Below are 22,936 nucleotides of genomic sequence, written 5' to 3'. Positions count from 1 at the left end.
CAACAGCTCTCAATTGCTTGTTACCAAGTAAGTTTTTATGCTAACAATTATTTTGAGTAATAACCAAAAGTGTCCAACACCTTTAATACAATTTTAAGGCTATTTAATCACAATCTGGCAATTTTTTGCAAGTGCCCAAAAATCTGACACATGTAGGAAGAATATAATAAAAATAATAATACTCGGTTTATATGTAGTGCTTTATCCAAGCCCTAAAGGGGCGTATAAAAGCGCACAGTATTTTTCCTGCATGGTACATGTATGTGGAGCTACGATTTGAAGTATGAGATATATTCCTTTAAAGCACTGTGTACTGGTTTACAAGGTGCTGTGGCCCAATATGCAGCCAATCAAACCAGGAACACCGAGGCGAACCCCCTTCTCTTTTCGATAAGTGCACTGGGTTATTTTACGTGTGTTACACAACACACGGGACCGACGGCTTTACGCCCAATTAATATCAATCATGCTTGTTTGCTTGTTGGTTTACTTATTGGTCAAAATCCAACATTATTGGTCTATGGCTAGTGGTTCAGTGGGTTTTGCAAATCCCAACCAGTTTTAAGACAGAAGCACAAAACCAAAAGCGGTAAAATATACAAACCTGGTTGGCTGTTTGATCAACTTGTTTGTTGGAATCTGTAAATAACAACAAACGGTATTCAGAATCAGTGAAATAAAACAAAAGGTCCTTTTGCAAGATTGCCATTAGACACAGTTTTTTCTCCATAAAAAAAATGGCTCTCGAAAAACACATTCACCATGCCATCAGGGACCTCCTATTTTCCCTCTTTTGTTTGTATTCTAGCTGGAGATTATCCACCGGTAACAGAAATGTCCTCTGTTGTTATAGGTCAGGTCCTCGTTTGATTGTGTATACCTACACGTACCCATAGCTCCGAGTATCCTATTCTTCATAACTGTAAATAACAGTGTGGTTGTGTGAAAGTCCACATAAATAGTGTTTAAAGTCCCTACTTCGAACATAGCACTATTACACAACCTTACGGGTCCGGTATGTGGGGTAATTCTGTTGTTCTATTATTCCCTTTTGTGAAGAAATTCTTTGTGGGGGACTACTAGAAAAAGAAAAAAACTTTATGGGTAGCATTGTTCCATTGTTAAAAGTACCCAGTAAGTTCCAATATCAACAGTCTTGTCAGGTCTGTATGCATAGTTTTTGAAAGGGCAAGGGCACCAAGGCATTCTCTACTTGAGGAAATTATAAATTTCTTCTGGAGCATTTTTAAAGGGCACCAAGGCAATGACCTGAGGGCATTGAGGCAATCGCTTTCGTTGCCTCCGGGAAGTATCAGGCCTGGTTGGGGCAGTCGTACCTGTGTCTTGTGAGGTGTCGTCGTGTTCTTCCTTCTGGTTGGTCGCCCCGGCATTCATCCCGCCCGGCGCCCCCATCCCGAAGGCGCCCATGCCAGGAGGGAACATCCCGGGCGGAAGGTTCATCGGTGGCATACCCGGTGGCATCCCCGGGAACCCTGGTGGCATTCCGGGCATACCCATCGGAGGCATGTTGGGACCGCCAAAGTTTGGCGGGGGCATGTTCATCATACCGGGGTTGTTGTTGTTGTTGGCCTGGCCAGGCATCCCCATGTTGAAGGATGGAGGTGGCAAACCGGGATTAGGGGGCTGGATTGACAATGACAACAAAAATAGTAAACGTTAAAAGTTCACAAGATTTTTCAAGACATTCTACATGATTCAAAAACTGTAGGATGTTTGGACTGCATGCGAAACAACATTAATCTATACTTGGTGTGGTGCTTTTAAAACAGGTTCGGATTAAACATTAAAACAAGGTCAGTCTGGCGGACCTCATATTATCAAGAGTCAACTGATACCAAAGGTCCAGAATATTTTTTTTTATAGATTCAGGACTACGAACTTTATGAAAGCCCGAAGCCAGTGAATCTTGCTTCAGGCACAGAAACTCATGACCAGATGAGCCCGGTTGTCTTGTGTTTTGTCAATTCTAAAAAATTCAACACCTCACTATATATATCTTGAATAGAAAGAACCCTGGTCATTTCCAACCACGAAGTGGTGACCAGGGGCTGATTTCACAAAGCAATATAATTCTTTGCAAGACAAATTGTCAGTCTTACCATTCATAGTGATTTGCATTGTGACATAAAGCTGCGCTTAGCAACTACGAATGATCTGCAGTGAAGATCAATCTTAGCTATTTGTGAAACCAGCCCCAGGTCATCAACCTGTTTGCCTAAATGTTAGCCAAGTCAGGGGTGGATTTCACAAAGAGTTAGGACTAGTCTTATCTCGAGTTAGGACAAGCTACTCGTCCTAACTTAGGACTATTCATACGTTTTGTATATCTCCTGGGACTAGTCCAAAGTTAGGACTAGTCCTAACTCTTTGTGAAATCGACCCCTGGACATGTTTTGGATGGTGGTGACTGAAACAAAATTAATGGCTTATTGCAGCCACAACGGGCATTTTGTACAAGCCACTTGTGGCTGCTGATACATCAAGTAAAAGATCTTTTCAAAGTTCATTATACGTATACAATACAAAAATTGCCTTCAATTTTTAAAGCAATGCAACGAAAACATTTTCCCCTAATGCTCAATATGAACAAGGGAAAAGATAGAAGAAAATGGAAACCAATTTAAATGAATTATAAAGAGGACCAACTACATGTACATCAGCGTTGTAGCTAGGACATTTTTAGTGGTGGGCGCAGCTGAATTTAAACTCGGTCAGAAATTGCGAGCAGTGCGCACGTACTTTGTTGTAAGGATTGTTTTCAGGGCTAAATATTAACATTCCAATTGTGCCAAATGCACATTATTGTAAGATTCAAGAATCACAATTTTTAAGTATAATGACAATTGTTGTTACAAAAATGTGTTAATACAAAATAATTGTGATGCATTTGTTGTGAACAGACTGTTTTTGAAATAGTTTCTGCTGTTTGCTTGTTGTAATCCCACCGCGATGAAGTTGAACTTGAACTTTGAAGGTGGAGTAACTGTCTCGATAGTCTCAGGTACAGTTTCATTATCAGCACAACTGAAGCTGCACGGGATACTTTTATATCATCTTCCAATCTTTTCCCGTTTTCCAAAAAAGTCGTCCAGCTTACCGTACGTTGCGAGGCCATCTTAAAATTTACACAGATCTCATTCAAGTTAAAAACCCAGCGCGCTGTCACACGTGTGGACGAAGCATACGTGTCTACATGCCTACATGTGGGACACACGAACTCGTACACTAGACTTTACACAGCCCCCTTGTACTATTGTGTGGCGAACTGTTTGTATGTACATGGAATGCGTGAAATCCCCGCGAAATCCTCACGACTAGACTTGTAGTGCACTCTAGGGTCTACCACAGCGCGCGCTGGTGTACACCACATGTACATACATACATCATGTAAATGTACACGGTACCAGCACTGCTGTCTGCCTGTATAGACGGTACGCCTTCTACACTGTACTATAGTTCGTTCAATAAAAACGTCAGGGCACATTTCACGAAGAAAACTTAACAAGATGGCAAGGGGCAAGTTACGTGGGAAAACACGTTTGAGGTTTTTATTGCTCGCAATTCTGGCTCAAACAAATTACAAACTGCATTTAAAATGACAAAACACGAAAAAACATGACATTTTAGTCTTGCAATGTGATCAATATCAGTAGAACTTTTAATTTTAGGGGAAATTTTGTGGTGGGCGGCAGTCTACTTTTAAGCTGAAGTGCCGGGCGGAAATAGTCAGTGCTGGGCAGGCCCGCCCACCGCCGCCCACCGTGGCTACAACGCTGATGTACATGTACATGTATAACCAATACTTTTGATCATCTTACTTACAATGCATTGTAAAGAGAACCAACTATAACCAATACTTTTGATCATCTTACCACAAATGGGGGCATCATCATGGGGGGTCTGTTCCCAAACAATGGGGGCTGTTGCTGTTGTTGTTGTTGTTGTTGGAGCGAGTGGGGACTGTTGGAATTGCCATTGTTCTCCTGCATACAAGGACAGCATAAAAACAAAAGGCTTTCAAGCAAGATATTTACTTTGGTTCAAAACCCAAACTCAAGATTACTAATAACGATGATAATTCATAATCATAGCGTTCTAACTCATCAAAGACTTTTAAACATAGCGCTATGTTACAAAAAACAAAGAAACAAATATGTCCATTATAAAAGGAGGGTACACCTTACTTTGGTAAATACTAAAAAAATTAATGACCATGAAGGCATGACCAACTTTCTTGTTGTTTAAAGAGCACTGTATGGGAGCTGAATGTTGATTAAACATCGTTAGTAACAACTCCCCTTTACAGTTTAATTTTAGAGAACGAGGTAAATTTCAAACCACAAATTTCTATCTGAGAAAGGCTTACACTACAGCACTGCAGGCATGAAACTCTAAAGCGAACACAGACAAAATTTATGTTTTTTCTTTCAACTTAGGCCTAACTAATTTCTTGCAACTTAAATTGCATGACCAAAATTGAGACGAAGTAACACAGTTTGGTTCTTGTAATAATAATATGCGGAGTATAGAATAGAAGTAGAACAGGGCCACACTCTCGGCGACAGCCCTAAAATAACCCTAACCAACATAACCCTAACCCTAACCCTCAGCCCTAACCCTAACCCTGGCCTAACCCTAACCCTAATAAGTTCCCTAACCCCAACCCTCGGCCTCAGTCATATGGAGTGGACCTGCTTTCTACATAATTGTACCGATTACTACTATTACTAATAGTAATACAGATGTTGGGATAAAGTACCAAGTGAGGACCCTGGTCTTTGACAATTAGCAAAAAGCATACACTGCCTGGGGATATTGTGGTTTAGCCCCATAAATTGGTCCAATCCACTCCGTATCCTTGGCCCCAGCACCACTGATATCAAGTATAGTGCTATCTGCAACTTCTGAAGTATTAGATCCGTAAGTTTCATGATGCAGAGAGTTTCAGATGATTTTCCGAAAGGTTTTGATATCAGTGGTGCTGGGGCCAAGGATACGGAGTGGATTGGACCGATTTATGGGGCTAATTGTGGTTGAGCTCGACCGGGAATAGTATAGATAATCAATAAATTATGACTTGTGAGCGGGGCGAGTTGGGATATTTAGAGTCGAGTTGTCTTCTGCATTATTAAACAAACAGTGTGTGAAGTGGTTTTTAAAAATTCTTCGTTAGAACACAACAGATTTCGATAGTTTTAACTACAAGCAATCTCTATTATGTTATTGACATGTACCATTCACTGAAAATATTATTTAAAATATAAAAACGAGAAAATAAACAACTTGAAACGGCTTCCGAAATAGCAAACATGCTTACCATGGTTGATCTTTGTCGCTTGATGGCGCCCTTCCAAAATTTACGAAAACGGACGCTATCATAACCTAAACAATAACAAGAGCGTCCGGTATTGGTAATTTTGGGAAATTAAGTGTCACAAAATGCCTCGAAAACGAAGAAATAAAAAAGATCCGCTTGCCAAGAAAATAGACTTCGATAAAGAGCCAGATGTTCCTTCGAAAATTGTGAACGCCTGTGGCCCGAACGGCACTTCTCCGAGTGAAAATGACCAAGAAGTCTTCGGTCCGGAAGCAGACGCCGCCCTGCCCACCGCTTCATCAGACCCGCCGAGCAACGCTGAGAATGTACCCACGGATTTTTCCCACCGTGACCGCTGGAGGTTCGGTCGGTCGTACGGTGTGACGGCAGAAGAAGCGGACGATGACGACTCATCGAGAGGATTTCTCGTGGTTCTGTCCACTTTCGTTTGCCTGTTCTTCTTAATTATGCTTGTTCAGTGGATTAAAACGGAAGGTACAGCTGCAAAATGTTTTTTTTTTTTAAACAATGTTATGTCCAATTTTATGAATTATTATTCAAAGAAAAAAGTGAAAGGAAAGCAGTTTTAACTAAAGGTGTTGGCATATACCTACTCCTAGAACTATATGAGGTTCGTTAGCTGTCGTCTCCTAAGACGATAGCGGAACTGGGGCGCTGTATTATCTATCTATCCATCTATCTGCTTTGCTTTTCGAGAAAACATTAAAACAATTATCAATTCTCGTTGTCGAGAATTACGGATTTATTTTTTAACACATGTCATGACACGCCAAAACGTGCGGAAACAAGGGTGGGTTTTCCCGTTATTTTCTCCCGACTCCGATGACCGATTGAGCCTAAATTTTCACAGAACAAAAACAAAAACAAAACAAAATTAAATTCCTTGTATTCAGAAAGCAATTATATTTGCAGATATAAATCTAGACATAAATAATAATAATAGTTGCTTCTTATCCGTCACGCAGTGACACTCATGGATGGCGCTTCAACAATTATTACCCCTGGTTACTGGGCCTTAATTAATTCCTTAAACTATCTCAGCTCCCTGGGGATTATACAGCCTGCCGTCGATTTCACAAAACTCTTCCTAACCTAAGACTAATCTTAGGACTTAGAACAAGTCCCAACCCTGCACTGTAGCATGCAGACCTTAAGATTAATCCTAAGCTATGACGAGTTACTCGTCCTAACTCGAGATAAGACGAGTTTCTTTGTGAAATCAACGACTGTGCTGGCAAACATGTACATGTAGCGCACTAAGCTAAAATCAATCACAAGAACCATCTCTGCCCTCGCAGGTACCCATGTTTGTAGAACAAAATAATACAAAAAACAAGGTCCAAAATAGCAGACCTTGTAAACATAATTTTTTGATACACGAAGTGTGGGTCTTGGACAATACTGTTTACTGAAAGGGTCCAATGGCTTTAAAACGACCCACAAATTATTTTTATGATAAAATGAACCCATGACCAATTAAAAAAATAAATCCTGATATTGACCTTTTATAATAATATAAGTTGAACGGAAACAAATTAAAAGTAAATCTCATTACCTTCCTTGGGTAACAACGGACCATGGTACAGTTAAATTGAAATATTCTCATTTTATTCTATGATCCATAATTTGATTTTTTTCCTTATTTTATTCAATTATAGGATACCATTTTCTTTTGACGTGGTACTGGAAACTATGGGACACCGAGGACGAAGATGGGGAAAATCAGCAAGACAATTTCTCAACTTACATTGGTTTATCTTCGCTTAGTAAGTATAAAGTAAATTGCTGTGTCACAATATGCTATTTCTTTGCAGTTCCAATAGTTGAAAGTTCTGAGGTTTTGGTTTGTTTAATCAAACTCAAGTTCCGTTGTCCTGGCACAAAAAGATGCTGAGCACAACAAAATGCTTACCAGAAAAAGGTTACCAATATAACTACCATGTCACATGTATTTTTTTGACTGGTGTCCTGCTCATTTCTGCTTAGCAGAGAACTGTTTGCAATATTTTCTGCTGTAAAGCTCTATGAAATTTGGCCCTGGTGTGGACGTGTTCACCAGTGTGTGAGTTTGATGACTCTCGAGTCCTTGAGCAAGACTCAGACTGACACTCACCAACCCAGGAGGAAATGAGTACCTGCGAGGGTCGGGTAGAGACTGTTGATGTGAAACCCCGGTGCTGCATACTCCTTAGGAGTTAAGATGGTTTCATGAATTGAATGCGTAGGGTCAAGGTATTAATAAACAGAGGGTAATACTGCAAGATGCCTTGAGGGGTCGACTTGATATAATTTTTACAAATTTTGGTAAAAATGCTTAATTTTTTCATTCAGGTTTTGTGTGGTCATTACTTCTGTCTGTCCTTCTCGGAGTGTCTTGTTTGCTCTTCTCCTGGAGTATTACGTACCAAGACTCTCTCCAACCGGGACAGTTTCCTCCTACTCCTGTCTCACCCAAGAAGTTCAGGTAAGCAGCTGTGAGTCTAGTCCAAGTTTCTGGACCCAACAATGCTTTTTAACATTTGGACATTAGGCCTTATCTGTTGCCAGATCATGTCCAAATGTTAAAAAAGCATGGTTTGGTCCAGTAACTCCAGACCACTGTGAGTCTTCACTCCATGGCTTCATTTCCTTACCATAAGCAAAGTACCAGTTCTAACGGAAACGTCAAGTGTATTTCAGCAGGGAATTTTTGGTTGTGCATTGCATGCTCCCAGAACTAGGCATTCTTCGCTTACACACCTAGCGCAGAAATTCGACGCTCACACAGTAAGCAGAAAATGGTGATCGTCAGCCTATAATTCGGCGTTAAGCAGAGCCATGAAATTGGGCTAAGGTCTTTCTATTGTTATTGTAAAACACAAGACCACCAGACTTGTTTGACCCGACATGGCCTAAAGGTCGGTTTAAAGTCTTGCATGCAATCCTGAGATTGTGGCCTAACAACCGTGTATTTTTATGATCGTACGTCAAGATTTCCATCGCCCGACCATCGCGCGACCGACTATAACTCGGCCTTAAGGCTGACAGTCCAGTGTTCATTCCGAGCCCTGGTGAATATGAATGAGAATCTGAATCTCTTCTTTGAAGCTTACCATCTCATTTCTCCTTTTGTCCCTTTCGTCACTCCTTAATGGTCTTGATTCATTTTGCTCTACAGGAAGAAGTCTGGACACCGGTTCCACTCCAGCTACTTGATGGCCTTGGTGAATGGGCTGGCAGTATTTGCGCTGTCGGCATGGTGGCTCTGCACATAAAGGACCCAATTTCCGATATTATCAAAGGCACCTTCTCAAAACTTTTCCAGGGGTCGATTTCGAAAAGAGTTAGGCACTTGTCCTAACTTAGGACTTGTCCTAGGAGATACTTAAAACTTAAAGCTAGTCCTAAATTAAGACGAGTAACTCGTCCTAACTCTAGATAAGACTAGTCTTAACTCTTTGTGAAATCCACCCGTGGATTAGTTGCCGAAAAATTTATCCACAAGGGGTAAAGCATCGAGGATAAGTTGCTGATGGGTCTATTTCATTAAAGTAGATGTTTGCTTGTAAAACTTGTGTGTGGATTTTTTTTTGTTTTTTAGTTTGCAAATGACGTACAGTGGTAGAGTGGTGTTTTTTATCTTCAGGGGCAAGTCTGAATAGGTGTGTGATGTACGTTTTTGTTTTCTTTCCCTGGTTTAAGGATTTTCCCATAATCCCGTAGAGCCTTTAAATTTTCTTCATAGAAGTATTTATTAAAAGCAGTCACCAAAGGTACTTTGCAAGTGCACTGGCCGATTTGGGTGTATGTGGCTTCAACACAGATCCTACAAGGCTGTCGGCCTGACGGCCTCCGCATGCGGATAGTGTACGGGGGCATCGTGTCGTGCGATGTTACGCACAGTGAATACGGGTGGGTTTTATGCACAGTGAATACGGGTGGGTTTTTATACAGCGGCGGTCTTTTTTCGGAGTGAATAATTCGACTGCCTTGAGCAAGGCTAATATTTAGACAAAGTTACCCAAATCACAGTGTCCTAGTACTGTGTCAACCATACCTCAAAATGGCTTGTGGCCTTCCCCCTTTCCGCTAAAGTGTCAGTGGTTCCCTTCTGTGCTTTACACATGTTATCGGCACCACGGAAGAATCCATAATCATGAGGCTAGTTCCAAATGGTCGACCAGAGTAGTCAACCAATAGTCGACCAGCTTGCATGGGTTCGAGTATAGTTCACACTCGAACTTGCTCATTGCTTCTAAAGTCGACAGCAATAGCCATACCAAAGTCGCCCAATATGTAAACAATATTATATTCTGTTTAATTTGTTACGTTTTTAGGAAATTATATGTATGAAGGTGAAGAGAATAATAGTATATTTAGCTGAAATATTTGAACTATTTTTATCCAGATTATAATCATGGCAATATAACTAGGAGAATGCTCAAGTGAAAAATTTTCTAAAAAACTACATGTTATAGAGCTTGTTATGGGCGCGCGAGTCCGAGTTGTTAAACCATATTTTGTTTGCGTGTAAATGGCAAAAAGGTAGGGTATGATGTTATTTGATACACTCAATATCTATAAAGGAAAATGGTTAAAAGAGTTTGGCTTGAACATAGACAAATTTACGAGGGCGAGGCTCGAACCTGCGACCTCCAAAGCTTAGCATTCTCTGATTCTTAGTTATTGGGTAGACTATATCCACCGCGCAAAGGTATAATTTTCAGGTAAACATTTTAACGTATTATTTTAAACGAATCAATAGATTGATAATTGAATATTATTTTATGTTATATTTGCATGGGTTAATAAGGTGTATATTTTGTTTTTGTTCTGCATTTTAAGCCAATTGTATTTAAAGTAACATAAAATAATTTTATTTATGAAAATATTATTACACAAATTTGACTAAATATTATTACACAAATTTTACCATCGAGAATCTTTCATTATTTTTAAATCAACCAATAACATTTTTTACAAATGTTAAATGCGCGTAGCCATTTTGTTAGCAAACATGCTGATATCACGTGATATAATTATTTTTGCCTAGCATGAGTACAAATCAAATTGAAACATGTTGCGTCTGTAAGAAGATACAACTTCGTATGTTTTGATTATAAGTCAAGCTTTATTCCAGATAATGAGTTGACTGTTACATGCGGGCGGCCATGTTATAAGGTGATACAATGCATTATGGGAAGTAAACACTTGACTTGAGTCAGTCTGCTTATGGCATACTGCTACAGCGTCCACAAACAGGACACAAGAGCTAGGATGAGCTTAGCAATGTCCCAGTGTTAGTTATTGGGTAGACTATACAGCCACTGCGCAATTTTCAGTTAATTTTAAGGTATTATTTGAAAAATCTGTTAAATATTTGTTGATGTTATTTTGCATGGGTTTGAGGTGTATATTTTGGTTTTGTTCTGAATTTGGTATGCTATTTGTATTTAAAGCAAAATGCCATGGACCCTGTCACAGTGTGCAACAATTGTATACTGACATCCTACCATGGCTAAGATTTCCTCAGGCTTGCTAACTACAAGTTGAGCAATTGAGCATTACATCCTAAATCTTTAAATCTAAGCATACACACACACAACTGTTACAATACAACTTGTCAAGCACAATCTAAGGCCCAGTAACAATATTTTTAAGATACAAAACTTACCAAAAGGTAATTCCATTGCTGCTGTACATCAGTACATTACAGCCAGTGTTCCATGCTAGTGTACATGTATGTACACACCCATCAATGTGGCCATGCTGCATCCAATGTCATTGAGAGCTGTTCTAAATGTACATGTACTAATTGGCACATTTCTCAGAGATGCTAATTCCTCCAAAGAGGGCCCAATTTCATAACGCCTGTAAGCAAAAAACTTCCTAAGCACAGACAAAACTTGCTTAGAAGAAAATGTTACCAGCCAACATGTTCCATAACTTTACATTGTTGAGACTGGTGTCCACTCATTTATTTTCTTGGGAAATAAATTATCTATAAGCAATACTTTCTCAGCTTAACAGCTTTATGAAATTGAGAGCCAAAGCCCCAATTTAATTTTTACTGTTTAGCAGAAAGTACTTCTGTTGAGTCTGGCACCAGTCACAACAAAGGGAATCTAGGGAACAACTTAAGGAAATAGACTGGCTGATAACCTAGTTTCTGCTAAGCAAGACATTTCTGTGCTTAGCATGTTTTCATGGCTTAGCATGTTTTGATGCTTACAAGCTTTATGAAATTGGGGCTTGGGCCAAAATTCATAGAGGTACTTAAGCACACAAATTAGCTAAGCAAAACAAAATTGTGCTTGCCAGAATAAGGTAACCAGCCAAAACACCATGTCATATGCACCATGCTTTGACTGGTACCTTGCTAATTTTTGCTTCGCACAAAACTGGTGAGCAAAAAGAGTCTGCTGAAGCAGTTTTATTTAACTAGGCCCTGCTTTGCAGACACAGGGCACCAGCCAAAACATATGATGTAAAGTTAACATCTTTGGTATCCTGTCAAATTGGTGAACATTATTATGGGGCAAATAACATAAAAAAATGAAAGCATACACACTTGCTTAGCGAAGTGAATCTTACTTAGCAGAACCTGGCAACAACTAAAATACCATGAAACTATTTTGTTGTAACTTGACCCTAAAAGCAACAGTTATATGTTTTAGTCTGAGGAAATGGAATTAAACAGCATTGAATAGCGATCAGGCACAAAGAGGTCAGTGTACCAGACATTCAATTTAAACTCAGAATTATTTTTTCTTTTGGTTACAACAAAAAAAAGATATATGAAAAGTTGACAGTCAAAATCATTATGAGTGAGAATAAATTTATTGATTTCCATAAGATGTTTAAAAACATGAAGATAATTGGTATGTGAAGTAAAAAAAATATTGTAAAACAATATTATTAGCACCAATTACAAACATGTAAAACTTGCTCCGAATAAGAAGTTCTATAATGTACTTTTTGGCAAGAAAATATTAAAAGAGGATTTTACTCAAGTCCACTAACAAGCCTATTTTAGAAAATGCTATTGTCTATGTCACGTTTGTTGATTGGCGTTAACTGTAAGGTGTTCAATTAATTTTAAAGCAAAATATATGTGTTTTTTTAGCATTATACATCATTTAAAACAAAAAGAATTGTGTCAACTGCCTTTCAAAACAAGATCTGTTATTTCACAAGAAAAAAACTTAATAATACAGGAACCTCTCAACAAGTTAAGTTGCAAGTAACCTTTGAAGACACCCCAACAAACAAAAAAACAACAACAAACAACAACAAAAACCTTAAAAAAGAAACAAAACAACTCCATACATTGTAGCTTTCAAAACTGAAACCTGTCTCAATTTCCATTAAAAGGAACACGTTGCCTTGGATCGGTCGAGTTGGTCTTTGAAATCGTTTGTTATAACATGCATTTAGTTAGCAAGATATTTTAATGATCCAAACAAATTTGCCTTGAAAGTGCGTGGTTTTCCTTTAACTTTGCGAACTAATACAGTCGGCCATTTATAAGAGTAAAATATTTGACTCCCATAAATGGCCGACCTTGTTAGTCGACGAGGTAAAAGGAAAACCACGCAATTTTGAGTGATACTTGTGTGGATCATTATATTCTACTTTTAAAATATCTCTCTAATCATATGCATTTTATAACAAACGGTTACAAACGCTTTTCAAAGACCAACTGTACCGATCCAAGGCCTTGGATGATCAAGTTATGCCAACCAAATGATTTTCAGGAAAACTAAAACAAATACATAAATTAGCATATTCATTATTTTATGAGAATGTCTGTCATAATATATCAGTACTTTTAATGATAATTGTACAACAATAATATGAAAAATTCTTCAAGATAGCAATTAAATTGCAGCTCAATTAAATATACAATTATTTGTAAATGACATGCACATCATATAAATATTTCAAGGAAATTTAAAAACTCTACAGCAATATACCGTTCCTTGAAAGCATGCAGCCAAAATTTGGAAAAAGTCAAAGAGTTTTTGTGACACAGTATATCCATGAAATAACAAACCTGTAAAAGTTTAAAGACACTGGACACCTTTGGTAATTGTCAAAGACCAGTCTTCTCACTTGGTGTATCTCAACGTATAGACAAAATAACAAACCTGCAAAAATTTGAACTCAATTGGTCGTCGAAGTTGTGAGATATTAATGGAAGAAAAAACTCCCTTGGCACACGAAGTTGTGTGCTTTCAGATGCTTGATTTCGAAACCTCAAAATCAAATTTTTAGGTCTCAAAATCAAATTTAAATATTTTAGTGGAAAATTACTTCTTTCTCAAAAACATCGTTACTTCAGAGGGAGCCGTTTCTCACAATGTTTTATACTATCAACAGCTCTCCATTGCTCGTTACCAAGTAAGTTTTTATGCTCACAACTAGTTTGAGTAATTACCAATAGTGCCCAGTGCCTTTAAGCACATAGGGGTCATTGTAGTCACAAGAACAAAAGTGGGAAAAACCCAAAATATGTTTTCACTGTTTGCAAATATCAGTTACGGACTCACAAGATCAAAAATAACTGTTTTACTTATTTTGTCAAAAACTATAGCATTTCAGGCAAAAATATTTGGAGAGAAGTTTTTTCCGCCATGACCATCTTTATACAATGTAAGTAAAGCGCACATCTGTGCACACTTATTTGTTCAACCTTAAAGGCACTGGACACGTTTGGTAATTAACAAAGACCAGTAATCTCACTTGGTGTATCTCAACATATGCATAAATTAACAAATCTGTGAAAATTTGGACTCAATTGGTCATTGAAGTTGCAAAATAAATTATGTTTCCTGTTTGTTAGTTCGTTAGTTACCTGTTCATGTTTGTTGTGTTGTCATTTAGCCTTCGAGAAAGACTCTGCTAGGGTCGAAAGGTCAGGCCATTAACTATTTTTTGCATTTATACTCTCGGTCCATTTGGTTGGTAAGTTGTTTGCAACAGCTAATATTATTTTCACCGAAAATAAACAGCCTAGTTCACAAATTTGTGTAATGTAATCCAATGTGGGTTTTTTCACACCAAATGGCTTCTAATTTCAAGTAGTCAAAACTCTCTTAACATATGGCTCTGCAGTTCCTGACTTTGTGTCTTCAGTACTCTATAATCTTTGAATGAAAATAATTTGTTTTAAAAGCCTGACACTCGAATAAATCTCGTTATGAAATATAATTTGAAGCCTGCGAGCTGCAAGCAATTGAACAATTTTTACGCAAGATGTAAAAGTTCTAGAACTACATAACACCAAATCACAAGATATACTAGATGGAAAAGCTTCCATAATTTTCATAGAAAATATTGATTTACACGCAACAACTCTCTAACAAGTTGTCTGTTTTTGTTTTTGTTTCTTAATCTGGGATACACCCTTACTTATTAAAATTTGTGTTCTTCTTGTACAAAGTTTAAGTTAAAAACCCAAATTTCAGGCGATGGTTTTTATCTGTTCGTCAGCATTAACAGAAATAAATAAAACTTATAAAATACTATCTTTGTATATAATGAATAGGGTAGATGGCCTTAGCTTTCGATCCAATCCGGACCTTCTTCAGAGGCATAAAAACTATCTTTGTATACATATAAAAAATAAAACAGTAAGATTTTTTACCTGCTAGGAGGCTTTAGTCAAGTTTAAAATAAAAGCAGTCAGTCAACTAAAATCATTGGAGACAACTTCTTGTTGGAGACAACTGTCTTGGTTTGACTCTGAAAAACATGCTTCGTTAAGCCGGCCTCAGGTCGACCTACGATTTTCTTGCGCTCGCAAAACCGTCGGCAACAAGCAGACTAAGTATGCTCAGGTCACAATAACTGAGAAATCGTGCACCTGCAAATGGTTCCTGACCGTCGGGATCATGTAGTACAAGTTAAAATTGTTCTACTCTTGCCAACGTTCATTTTTTCGAGCGGCAACTGTTTCAGATTGTCTTTAAATCGTCGCAGTTACGCTCAGATCGTAAATAATTGCCAACTTGAAAGTTCCTGATGGTCTTAGCTCAGGCGTAGTGTGATCCCGAAATGTCAGTCACCGACTGTTTTTTGTTGATGCAAGGTCGACCTGAGGCCGGCTTTGCACGTAATCAAAACATGTGAGTACCTGCAGCTTTAGTTCACTCTTTCACTGCACTCCAAACAGTTAACGTGTATCTTTCTCTTCTTAAAAAAAAATAAAAAAATCCCTGACAACAATAGATGGATTGTACATTGCATCATCGACAGCAATATTTGGTGATAAACAATTGAAAAGTACATGTGTGTACGCGCTGCGCACAACTCTTAGCCAATGATAGCCTTTCAATCAAAGATGGTGGTCAATGACGTCATGTGCAATCCTTACAGCCCTGATCAACAGAACTCTACCAACGAATAAAAATCTTGCAGATCCAATTTTCGCACTCTTGTTATTTATATCGGGGGAATGTTTCATGTGACTCATCAGACGTACACTGGCAGGACTGGTGCATTCGGTTCCGGAGACTCGGCCCTCGTCAAAAGTGTTTCGGTCTCCGGGGACCATGACGTGGTCGATAGATCTCGCTTCGATAGTAGCGGCTTTGTCGGCCTGAAATTGTTTTCCGCAAACCCATCCAGTGACGTCGACGACTGAAGATTTCTTGCCGGGAGTCGCGGCTTCCCTAAAAGCGACGAACCCTCTGTAGGGTCTTGGGGAGTGTCATTCTTGACCTCTGAGGTCGCATTGGGGGTCAACCCAGGTCGTGACCCTTTGATGGACGAGTACAGGTGATTTCTTTCCCCTTTGTTGGGGTCATTCGGTGTTTGGCGAGTCCCTTTGATTGATGCGTACGTGTGGGGCCTACCCTCCTCTGGAGTGTTTGGATTCTCACTGGAGTTTGTTTCATTGTTTTCAGTGTTTTCATAACTTTGTTTGACTGGCTGCGGCCGTTTCACGGATGAATAAATGTGGGGTGGTTCCGTACCATTGTTGTAGGGATCCTCTGGCAAGAATTTAGGCAATTGCACTCTGTCCGCTACGGGGGGACCCTGTTGCGAATTATTTCCGCCGGGTCGGAACTCGGCGTATCCGCCTGTCGGAAATGCCTCCTGAAATAAGTCCGACTTGGCACGCTGATCCTGTTTGGGTTCTTGGGAAGGTGATGTTGGTGTTGGGCTGTTGCACTTTGTGTCCTCCTTTAGTGTTGGGCTTATCTGGTACCTGACATCGCCGTCCTCTGTCATGTCAGTCGGGTCGTCCGACTTCGGTTGCCCGGTATCCGGCTCCTCGGCAAGCGTATCTGGTTTCTGCTTAGCGGCTGATTTAGCAAAGTCCAGCTCACAGTACATGCCTTCTGTATACGGTATATTCAAGTCAATGTACTCCTGTATCAGGGAAATAATTTAGACAGCACATGATTTTTTAAGAAAGGTACAAATTTAAGTACTGTACAAATTAATTTACAACTTTTGAATGGACAAATTTTCTATGTTGGATGATTTTAATACATGTCAACGAGCGGTTAAGTGCACCAGACTCAAGTTCTGGTAGTTAAGTCATCGGAGTGTGGGTTCGAATCCCGAGCATGACACTTGTGTCCTTAAGCATGATGCTTCACTACAGTTGCTTCTGTTCAAACCAGGGGTACAAATGGATACCGGCGAGGGTAGAGGTTGACATTGTGTTTTAAAAAGCCTTCGCAGTGCAAAGGCAGCATGCAAGTTTTGACTTATTCACTGGTCTTAATTTGAAAAGGTCCCTTACCTGTCTGGTATTTGATTCAAGCTGATTCCCAAATTGTTCAGCGAGCTCGGAGAACATGGGCCTTTCTTTGGGTTCATCTCTCCAGCACTCAAGCATCAACTCATATCTGAGGAGAAAAAAAAACAAAAGAACAAACTTACATTCGCTGTATTCAGAAAACAGTTAAAACTTCAGATATATATCTAGACATAAATGTTTGTAGATAAAAACAAGGTTTTTGGTGTAGCCATGTCCCTTTTAGCAGACTTTGTGCTTTCACAGAGAACATTATGTAAATAAGTCTTTGTCAAAATTAATAAATAAGTCTTTAAGTAGTGGCTCCAAAGATCTGCAAATTTGAAAGAAAAAAAAAACTTAAAACATTTTAAAAACATTTTATACCTACATGTATGAAGCCAACCCCAGTGCTTTTTGCATTAAACACAGGAACGAAGATATAGCTTTTAATTTCGACCAGAAATGTAGTAAAGGCAGTGGACACTTTTGGTAATTACTCAAAATAATTATTTAGCATAAAACCTTTCTTGGTAACTAGTAATGGGGAGCTGTTGATAGTATAAAACATTTTGAGAAACAGCTTCCTCTAAAGTAAGATAGTTTTCGAGAAGGAAGTACTTTTCCAAGAATTTGATTTCGAGACCTCAGACTTAGAATTTGAGGTCTCAAAATCAAGCATCTGAAAGCACACAACTTTGTATGACAATGGTGGTTTTGTTTTCATTATTATAATAATAATAATAATAATAATAATAATATCGAAGTCTTATATAGCGCACGTATCTACCAAACAAGGTACTCAAGGCGCTGAGTATATACAAACTTTCAGAAAGATAGGTAATTGCAGTGATGAATTCTGAGACCCAATTATTTAGCACCTGATAAGGGTTTACAAGGTGCTATGGCGCATACAGCAGCCACAGCCAGGAACACCGGGGCAAACCCCTTCTCTTTTCGATAAGTGCACTGGGTTCTTTTACATGCGTTACACAACACATGGGACCAACGGCTTTATGTCCCACCCGAAGGACGAAGCAATGGTTAAGTGTCTTGCTCAAGGACACAGTGTCTAGGCTGGGGATTCGAACCCACACTCTGCTAATCAGAAACACCAGAATTCGGTGCTCTTAACCGCTCGGCTACGACACTTGCAACTTCGATGACCGTTTCAGCTCAAATTTTCACTCGTTAGTTGTTTTATGCATACGTTAAGATACAGCAAGACTGAGAAGACTGGTCTTTGACAATTACCAATAGTGTCCAGTGTCTTTGAATCTGTGCAAAAGTTGAGCAGGCTTAACAGACCAACAATCTGATGTAATAACTGTGTTAAAAAGATAAAGTAGTGATTCTTTTTACTTACACTTCCTTCGGGGCATTATCCGGGCGTGTCATTCTGTATCCGGCTTTCATCTTATCGTAGAATTTCTCGTCGACTTGGACACCGGGGTATGGGGAACCACCCATGGAAAACACTTCCCATGTGAACACACCAAAAGACCAACTACAAAGGGTAGTAGTGAAAACATGGTTAGAATCATAAAGGGAAGGTACACTATTGGTAATTGTCAAAGACCAGTCTTCTCACTTGGTGTATCCCACCATAACCATAAAATAACAAGCCTGTGAAAATTTGGGATCAATTGGTCATCGAAGTTGCGAGAAAATGATGAAAGAAAAAACACCCTTGTTGGACGAATTTGTGTGCTTTCTGATAAGAATAAAAGACTTCTTTTATTATTTACCTCTTTCTCAAAAACTATGTTACTTCAGAGGGAGTCGTTTCCCACAATGTTTTATACTATCAACAGGTCACCAATGCTCGTTACCAAGTCAGTTTTTAAGTTATTATTTGTTGTGAGTAATTACCAAACGTGTACCTTCCCTTTAAACAGACTATATTTTAAACATTTGTAGATTGTGAAAATTCAAAGGATGTTTTTGGCCAGGGCTTTAATTTCACAGTAGACTGCAGGCCTGAAGACAGTGATTTGACAGGTCAGTTAACTCACTGTTATATAATAATAATATATCGTGATGATTTGTCTGCTCAGACTACAAGGAAATTAGTACAATTTTTGGGGGTTTTATCAAACTGCTTTTGCATACTTCGGGGCTCCTGAGGTTTATTGATGAAGAAAGTTCTCCAAAGCATTTGTTTTGCAAAAAGAAACATAAATTTTCTAAGCAAAACATTCACTTGTCGATTTGAAGTTTAAACTTGTATGCGTTTTTAATTTAATGACCTTTTGATGGTTATATAAATAAATGGAAAAGATCTGTTATTAAAGAGAGAGTGATGAAGTCAATGCTTACATGTCGCTGTACGTTGTGAAGACTTTATCAAAGATAGCTTCCGGTGCCATCCATTTGATCGGAAGGAGCCCCTTCATGAGAATAAACAAGAACAAAGAATACATTTACAAACTTTTTAAATTTTGTGGTAAACCCTCTTATGAAATAGGAACTTCCTCTTTGAATAGGAAGGAGAGGCCAATAAGGGTCAATGCTAACAGAAGTATGTCAATAATTTGGTGAAACATAGACTAGCAACTACTATCATTATTAGAATAACTGTGTGTGATTTTATTAGAGAGAAGATCAACTATGAAGGTCATTTAAACACAAAGACTGGTCTCATCTTTATCTGCAAGGATAACTACAGGCAATGGTCTAACAGAGCCAGTGATTTCACTGAATACAATAATTTTGATAAACGTGCAATGATGTTAGCTTTCCATATCCAGTTTTGATTGGTCAGAAGTGATGTTTGGCAGCTGTACTTTCGGCCATCTGCATGCAGTGTGCATTATATTAAGTTGATATGTATACGTATACCTCAGATTTGACTGCGAATCTCCATGTGAAAGGAATGCAAGGTCAATGGTGCGTTTGGAAAAGGACAGATTTCTGGTGTAATTCCTGAGCCTCAAAGTGTTATGTCAGATGTTTAGGTTACAAAACACATAGATCAATCATGGTCCCTCTTAATAGAGGGCGCTATTAAACTTCTTTAAGTCCCCTTCTCAACTTTGCCACGGAAACTCACTTTGCCACTGCCGATGTAGTCTGCGTCATGATATATACTGCGGGATAGACCAAAATCACAGATCTTCACGACATTGTTTTCAGCGAGTAGAACGTTACGTGCTGCTAAGTCTCGATGTATACACTGGAAAGTAAAAGATTGAAAGAATATTTTTAACGTTCAAGTTCAGACAGCATCATTGAAATTAGAAAACGACAATATGTGGGAGGTAAACAAGATTTTTGAAAACGAAGGAATCACGTTACTGAGTATTAGCAGCAGCAATGGACACCTGGGCCCAATTTCATAGCGCTGCTTAACGGTAAGCAAATTTGCGTGCTTACTGTAGCAGAAAAATTTGCCTAAGCGTTAGTGTATTTCACAGGTTAGCAGAAAAATTGGGCGGCCATATTGCGTGTTTACCGTGGATTTGCATTGTGACGTCATTTATTTTCGTGCGGTAAGCACCGGAAGGTAAGCATGCTTTTCGTGTGCTTACGGTTAGCAACGCTATGAAATAGAAGTTGCACAGTAAGCACAAAATCGGCCGCTAAGCAGTGCTATGAAATTGGGTCCAGAGCAGTTGCAGTAAGAAAAAAAACAGCAGCATCATCGATCAGCAAACAAAAAAGCGTCAAGAAAAACAACCACCTGCAAAAAAAATCAAACCACCCACCTTCCTTGATGCCAAGAACTCCATCCCTCTAGCCACTTGGAAGCAGTAGCAGACGAGGTCCTCCACCATCAGTGCCTTCTCAGCGACCCTCTTAGCCTCCTTGTCGACCAACTCATACTCCGCTGCAGCCGGCTCGCTGACGCACGCCTCCTTCAGGACCAGGTCTGCATAGTTCAACTCGTTCATCTCGTTCTCTTCCTGCTCACTCTTCTGCGGAGTTTTCTGGAAGTTGTCTCGCTTGGAGCGGAGGTAATCGCAGAGGTTACCGTACGGACAGAACTCGACAATGACCAGAGGAGAGGCTGGAGATTTTGAAAGAGAAATAATCATTACATGAATTTCCCATCAGCCAAAAAGCTTGAATAGAAGAACAGAATCTAACAGCAGGTAATTATAAAAATGAAACATCTGTGGCCAGTGGAGAACTTACAAACATTGTCCCAATGATGCTGACAAACAAAAACACATTAACGTGTGTTGTGAATTGCATGTAAAAGAACCCAGTACATTTATCGGAAAGAGAAAGGGGTTCGCCCTGGTTTTCCTGGTTGTGGCTGCTGTATGCGCTGTAGCACCGTGTAAACCCTTATAAGGTGCTAAATAGTTGGGTCTCAGAATTCCTCACTGCAATCTTACTGAAAGTTTGTATATACTCAGCGCTTTGAGTACCTTGTTTGGTAGATACGTGCGCTGTATAAGACTTCGATATTATTTTTTTGTGAATGGCCCCTTTTGTGAATATTTGGCCTCTTCTTACTTTCTTGTGTGCATGCTCCCAGAAAGTTGACAACGTTTAAGTGATGTCCAACTTGAATAAGCATCTTCAGTTCTCCAAGCAGGGCTTTGCGATCAACATAACTTGAGTCAGCTAGACAAAAAGGAACAAAACATAACAAAAACCTGTCATAAGAAGCCTACATCAGCTTTTGAGAGTATAAAGCATCTTGAAAAACATTTAACTTTGAAGTAATGTGGTTATGTAAAAAGCTATCAGTTTGTTTTCCCCTAAATTTGAATCTGAGAACCATTACTGCGTTAACATTTCTCAGATTGTGTATTCCTATGAGGGATTAGTCTTTCTGTGTGGACATAAATCGCTCCGCCGTTTAAAAAAAAACACGACTACCTTTTGAAATGAAATTTCCACGTGTAAGTTTAAAGCCATTGGACACTTTCGGTAAACAGTATTGTCCAAAGGCCCACACTTCGTGTATCACAGCTTATATATAAAATAACAAACCTGTGAAAATTTAGGCTCAATCGGTCATTGGGGAGTCGGGAGAAAATAACTGGAAAACCCACCCTTGTTTTCGCACGTTTCGCCGTGTCATGACATGTGTTTAAAATAAATCTGTTATTCTTGATATCGAGAATTGATAATTGTTTTGATGTTTTCTCAAAAAGTAAAGCATTTCATGGAATAATATTTCAAGAGAAGTCTTTCACCATTAGATTCTGTAAACCCTGTAAGTTATTTGTAAATCTGTGAACATTTATTTTTTTTTCTGTTCCGAAAGTGTATAATGGTTTTAACTGTGTACATCTACATTTATATTGGGCCCTAGTGTCAAAGTTCCCCACCACCTTTTTTTAAAATAACTCTAACTAAACTAGTATTCCAAGAAATATCAAAAGGAAGTAAAGTGAAGATTTAAAATACTTACATTTGACTGTTTTAACAGCCACAGGGACATAACGTTCATTGTGATTAATTCCTGCTGCCACGCCTTTCAACCATACCAAACGCCCCTTGACCAATCATAGAACCTGAACAAATAAGAAATTCACCCGGTCAGTTCCCCTTTGTAGCTTTATAACTGATATCTGAAGTAAAAAGTCGCATCCCCTTAAGGTGACCCCCCCTGGCTGCTGATTCCCAAGTTGTACCGTCAACTTTGGTGTGATACATGTACATGTACCTGGCTATATGGCAGTACCAGCTAGAATGACTTCTGGCTGGTTCCCCCAAACAAAGATATTGAAAATAGAGCAACCGTAACAATAGCTCGGTTGGTAGAGTGCCGTTGTCCCAGGGAAATCTGTCTGCCAGAGATTCTGTACCCATATGTGACCTGTCACCACAAAATAAGCTGACAGCCGGAATAAAAAAAAAATAGCTATTGGCATTTCTGAATTCTG

At 39.0% G+C, this 22,936-nt stretch overlaps 3 protein-coding genes across 3 annotated transcripts in view; 1 reads left to right on the top strand and 2 right to left on the bottom strand.

Annotated features, from left to right (window-relative positions):
* Positions 1-3,999, bottom strand: part of LOC139948588 (pre-mRNA-processing factor 40 homolog A-like) — a 30,718-nt gene extending 26,719 nt beyond the window's left edge. The window contains exons 1-3 of the mRNA XM_071946761.1: positions 3,894-3,999; positions 1,338-1,644; positions 605-639 (exon numbers count right to left, since the gene is read on the bottom strand). Coding sequence (XP_071802862.1) covers positions 605-639; positions 1,338-1,644; positions 3,894-3,914 — 363 coding nt within the window. The 5' untranslated portion in view covers positions 3,915-3,999. The remainder of the gene's footprint in view (positions 1-604; positions 640-1,337; positions 1,645-3,893) is intronic.
* A 1,393-nt stretch (positions 4,000-5,392) lies between these two features.
* LOC139948590 (uncharacterized) lies at positions 5,393-12,809 on the top strand. Its single transcript, XM_071946763.1, has 4 exons — positions 5,393-5,833; positions 7,018-7,125; positions 7,691-7,823; positions 8,517-12,809. Exons 1-4 carry the CDS (start codon positions 5,461-5,463, stop codon positions 8,611-8,613), a joined length of 711 nt encoding a protein of 236 aa, XP_071802864.1. The 5' UTR covers positions 5,393-5,460; the 3' UTR covers positions 8,614-12,809.
* Positions 12,810-12,975: 166 nt separating this feature from the next.
* The window catches only part of LOC139948586 (vascular endothelial growth factor receptor 1-like), a 67,058-nt gene continuing 57,097 nt past the window's right edge, over positions 12,976-22,936 (bottom strand). Inside the window, 9 exon segments of the mRNA XM_071946758.1 lie at positions 12,976-16,717; positions 17,097-17,202; positions 18,457-18,597; positions 19,410-19,480; positions 20,143-20,265; positions 20,798-21,099; positions 21,555-21,665; positions 22,462-22,532; positions 22,534-22,564. Coding sequence (XP_071802859.1) covers positions 15,815-16,717; positions 17,097-17,202; positions 18,457-18,597; positions 19,410-19,480; positions 20,143-20,265; positions 20,798-21,099; positions 21,555-21,665; positions 22,462-22,532; positions 22,534-22,564 — 1,859 coding nt within the window. The 3' untranslated portion in view covers positions 12,976-15,814.

This window comes from Asterias amurensis, chromosome 16 (genome assembly GCF_032118995.1).
Source record: "Asterias amurensis chromosome 16, ASM3211899v1".
In the NCBI taxonomy this organism is placed as follows: Eukaryota; Metazoa; Echinodermata; class Asteroidea; order Forcipulatida; family Asteriidae; genus Asterias; species Asterias amurensis.
The sequence above is the reverse complement of the archived record's forward strand: the minus strand, read 5'-3'. Positions and strand labels throughout refer to the sequence as shown.

Coding starts and splice junctions, on each gene's coding strand:
- LOC139948590 (XM_071946763.1), top strand. CDS start 5,461: ATGCCTCGAAAACGAAGAAATAAAAAAGATCCGCTTGCCAAGAAAATA. Junction 7,126..7,690: donor CATTGGTTTATCTTCGCTTA/GTAAGTATAAAG, acceptor TTTTTCATTCAG/GTTTTGTGTGGTCATTACTT. Junction 7,824..8,516: donor GTCTCACCCAAGAAGTTCAG/GTAAGCAGCTGT, acceptor TTTGCTCTACAG/GAAGAAGTCTGGACACCGGT.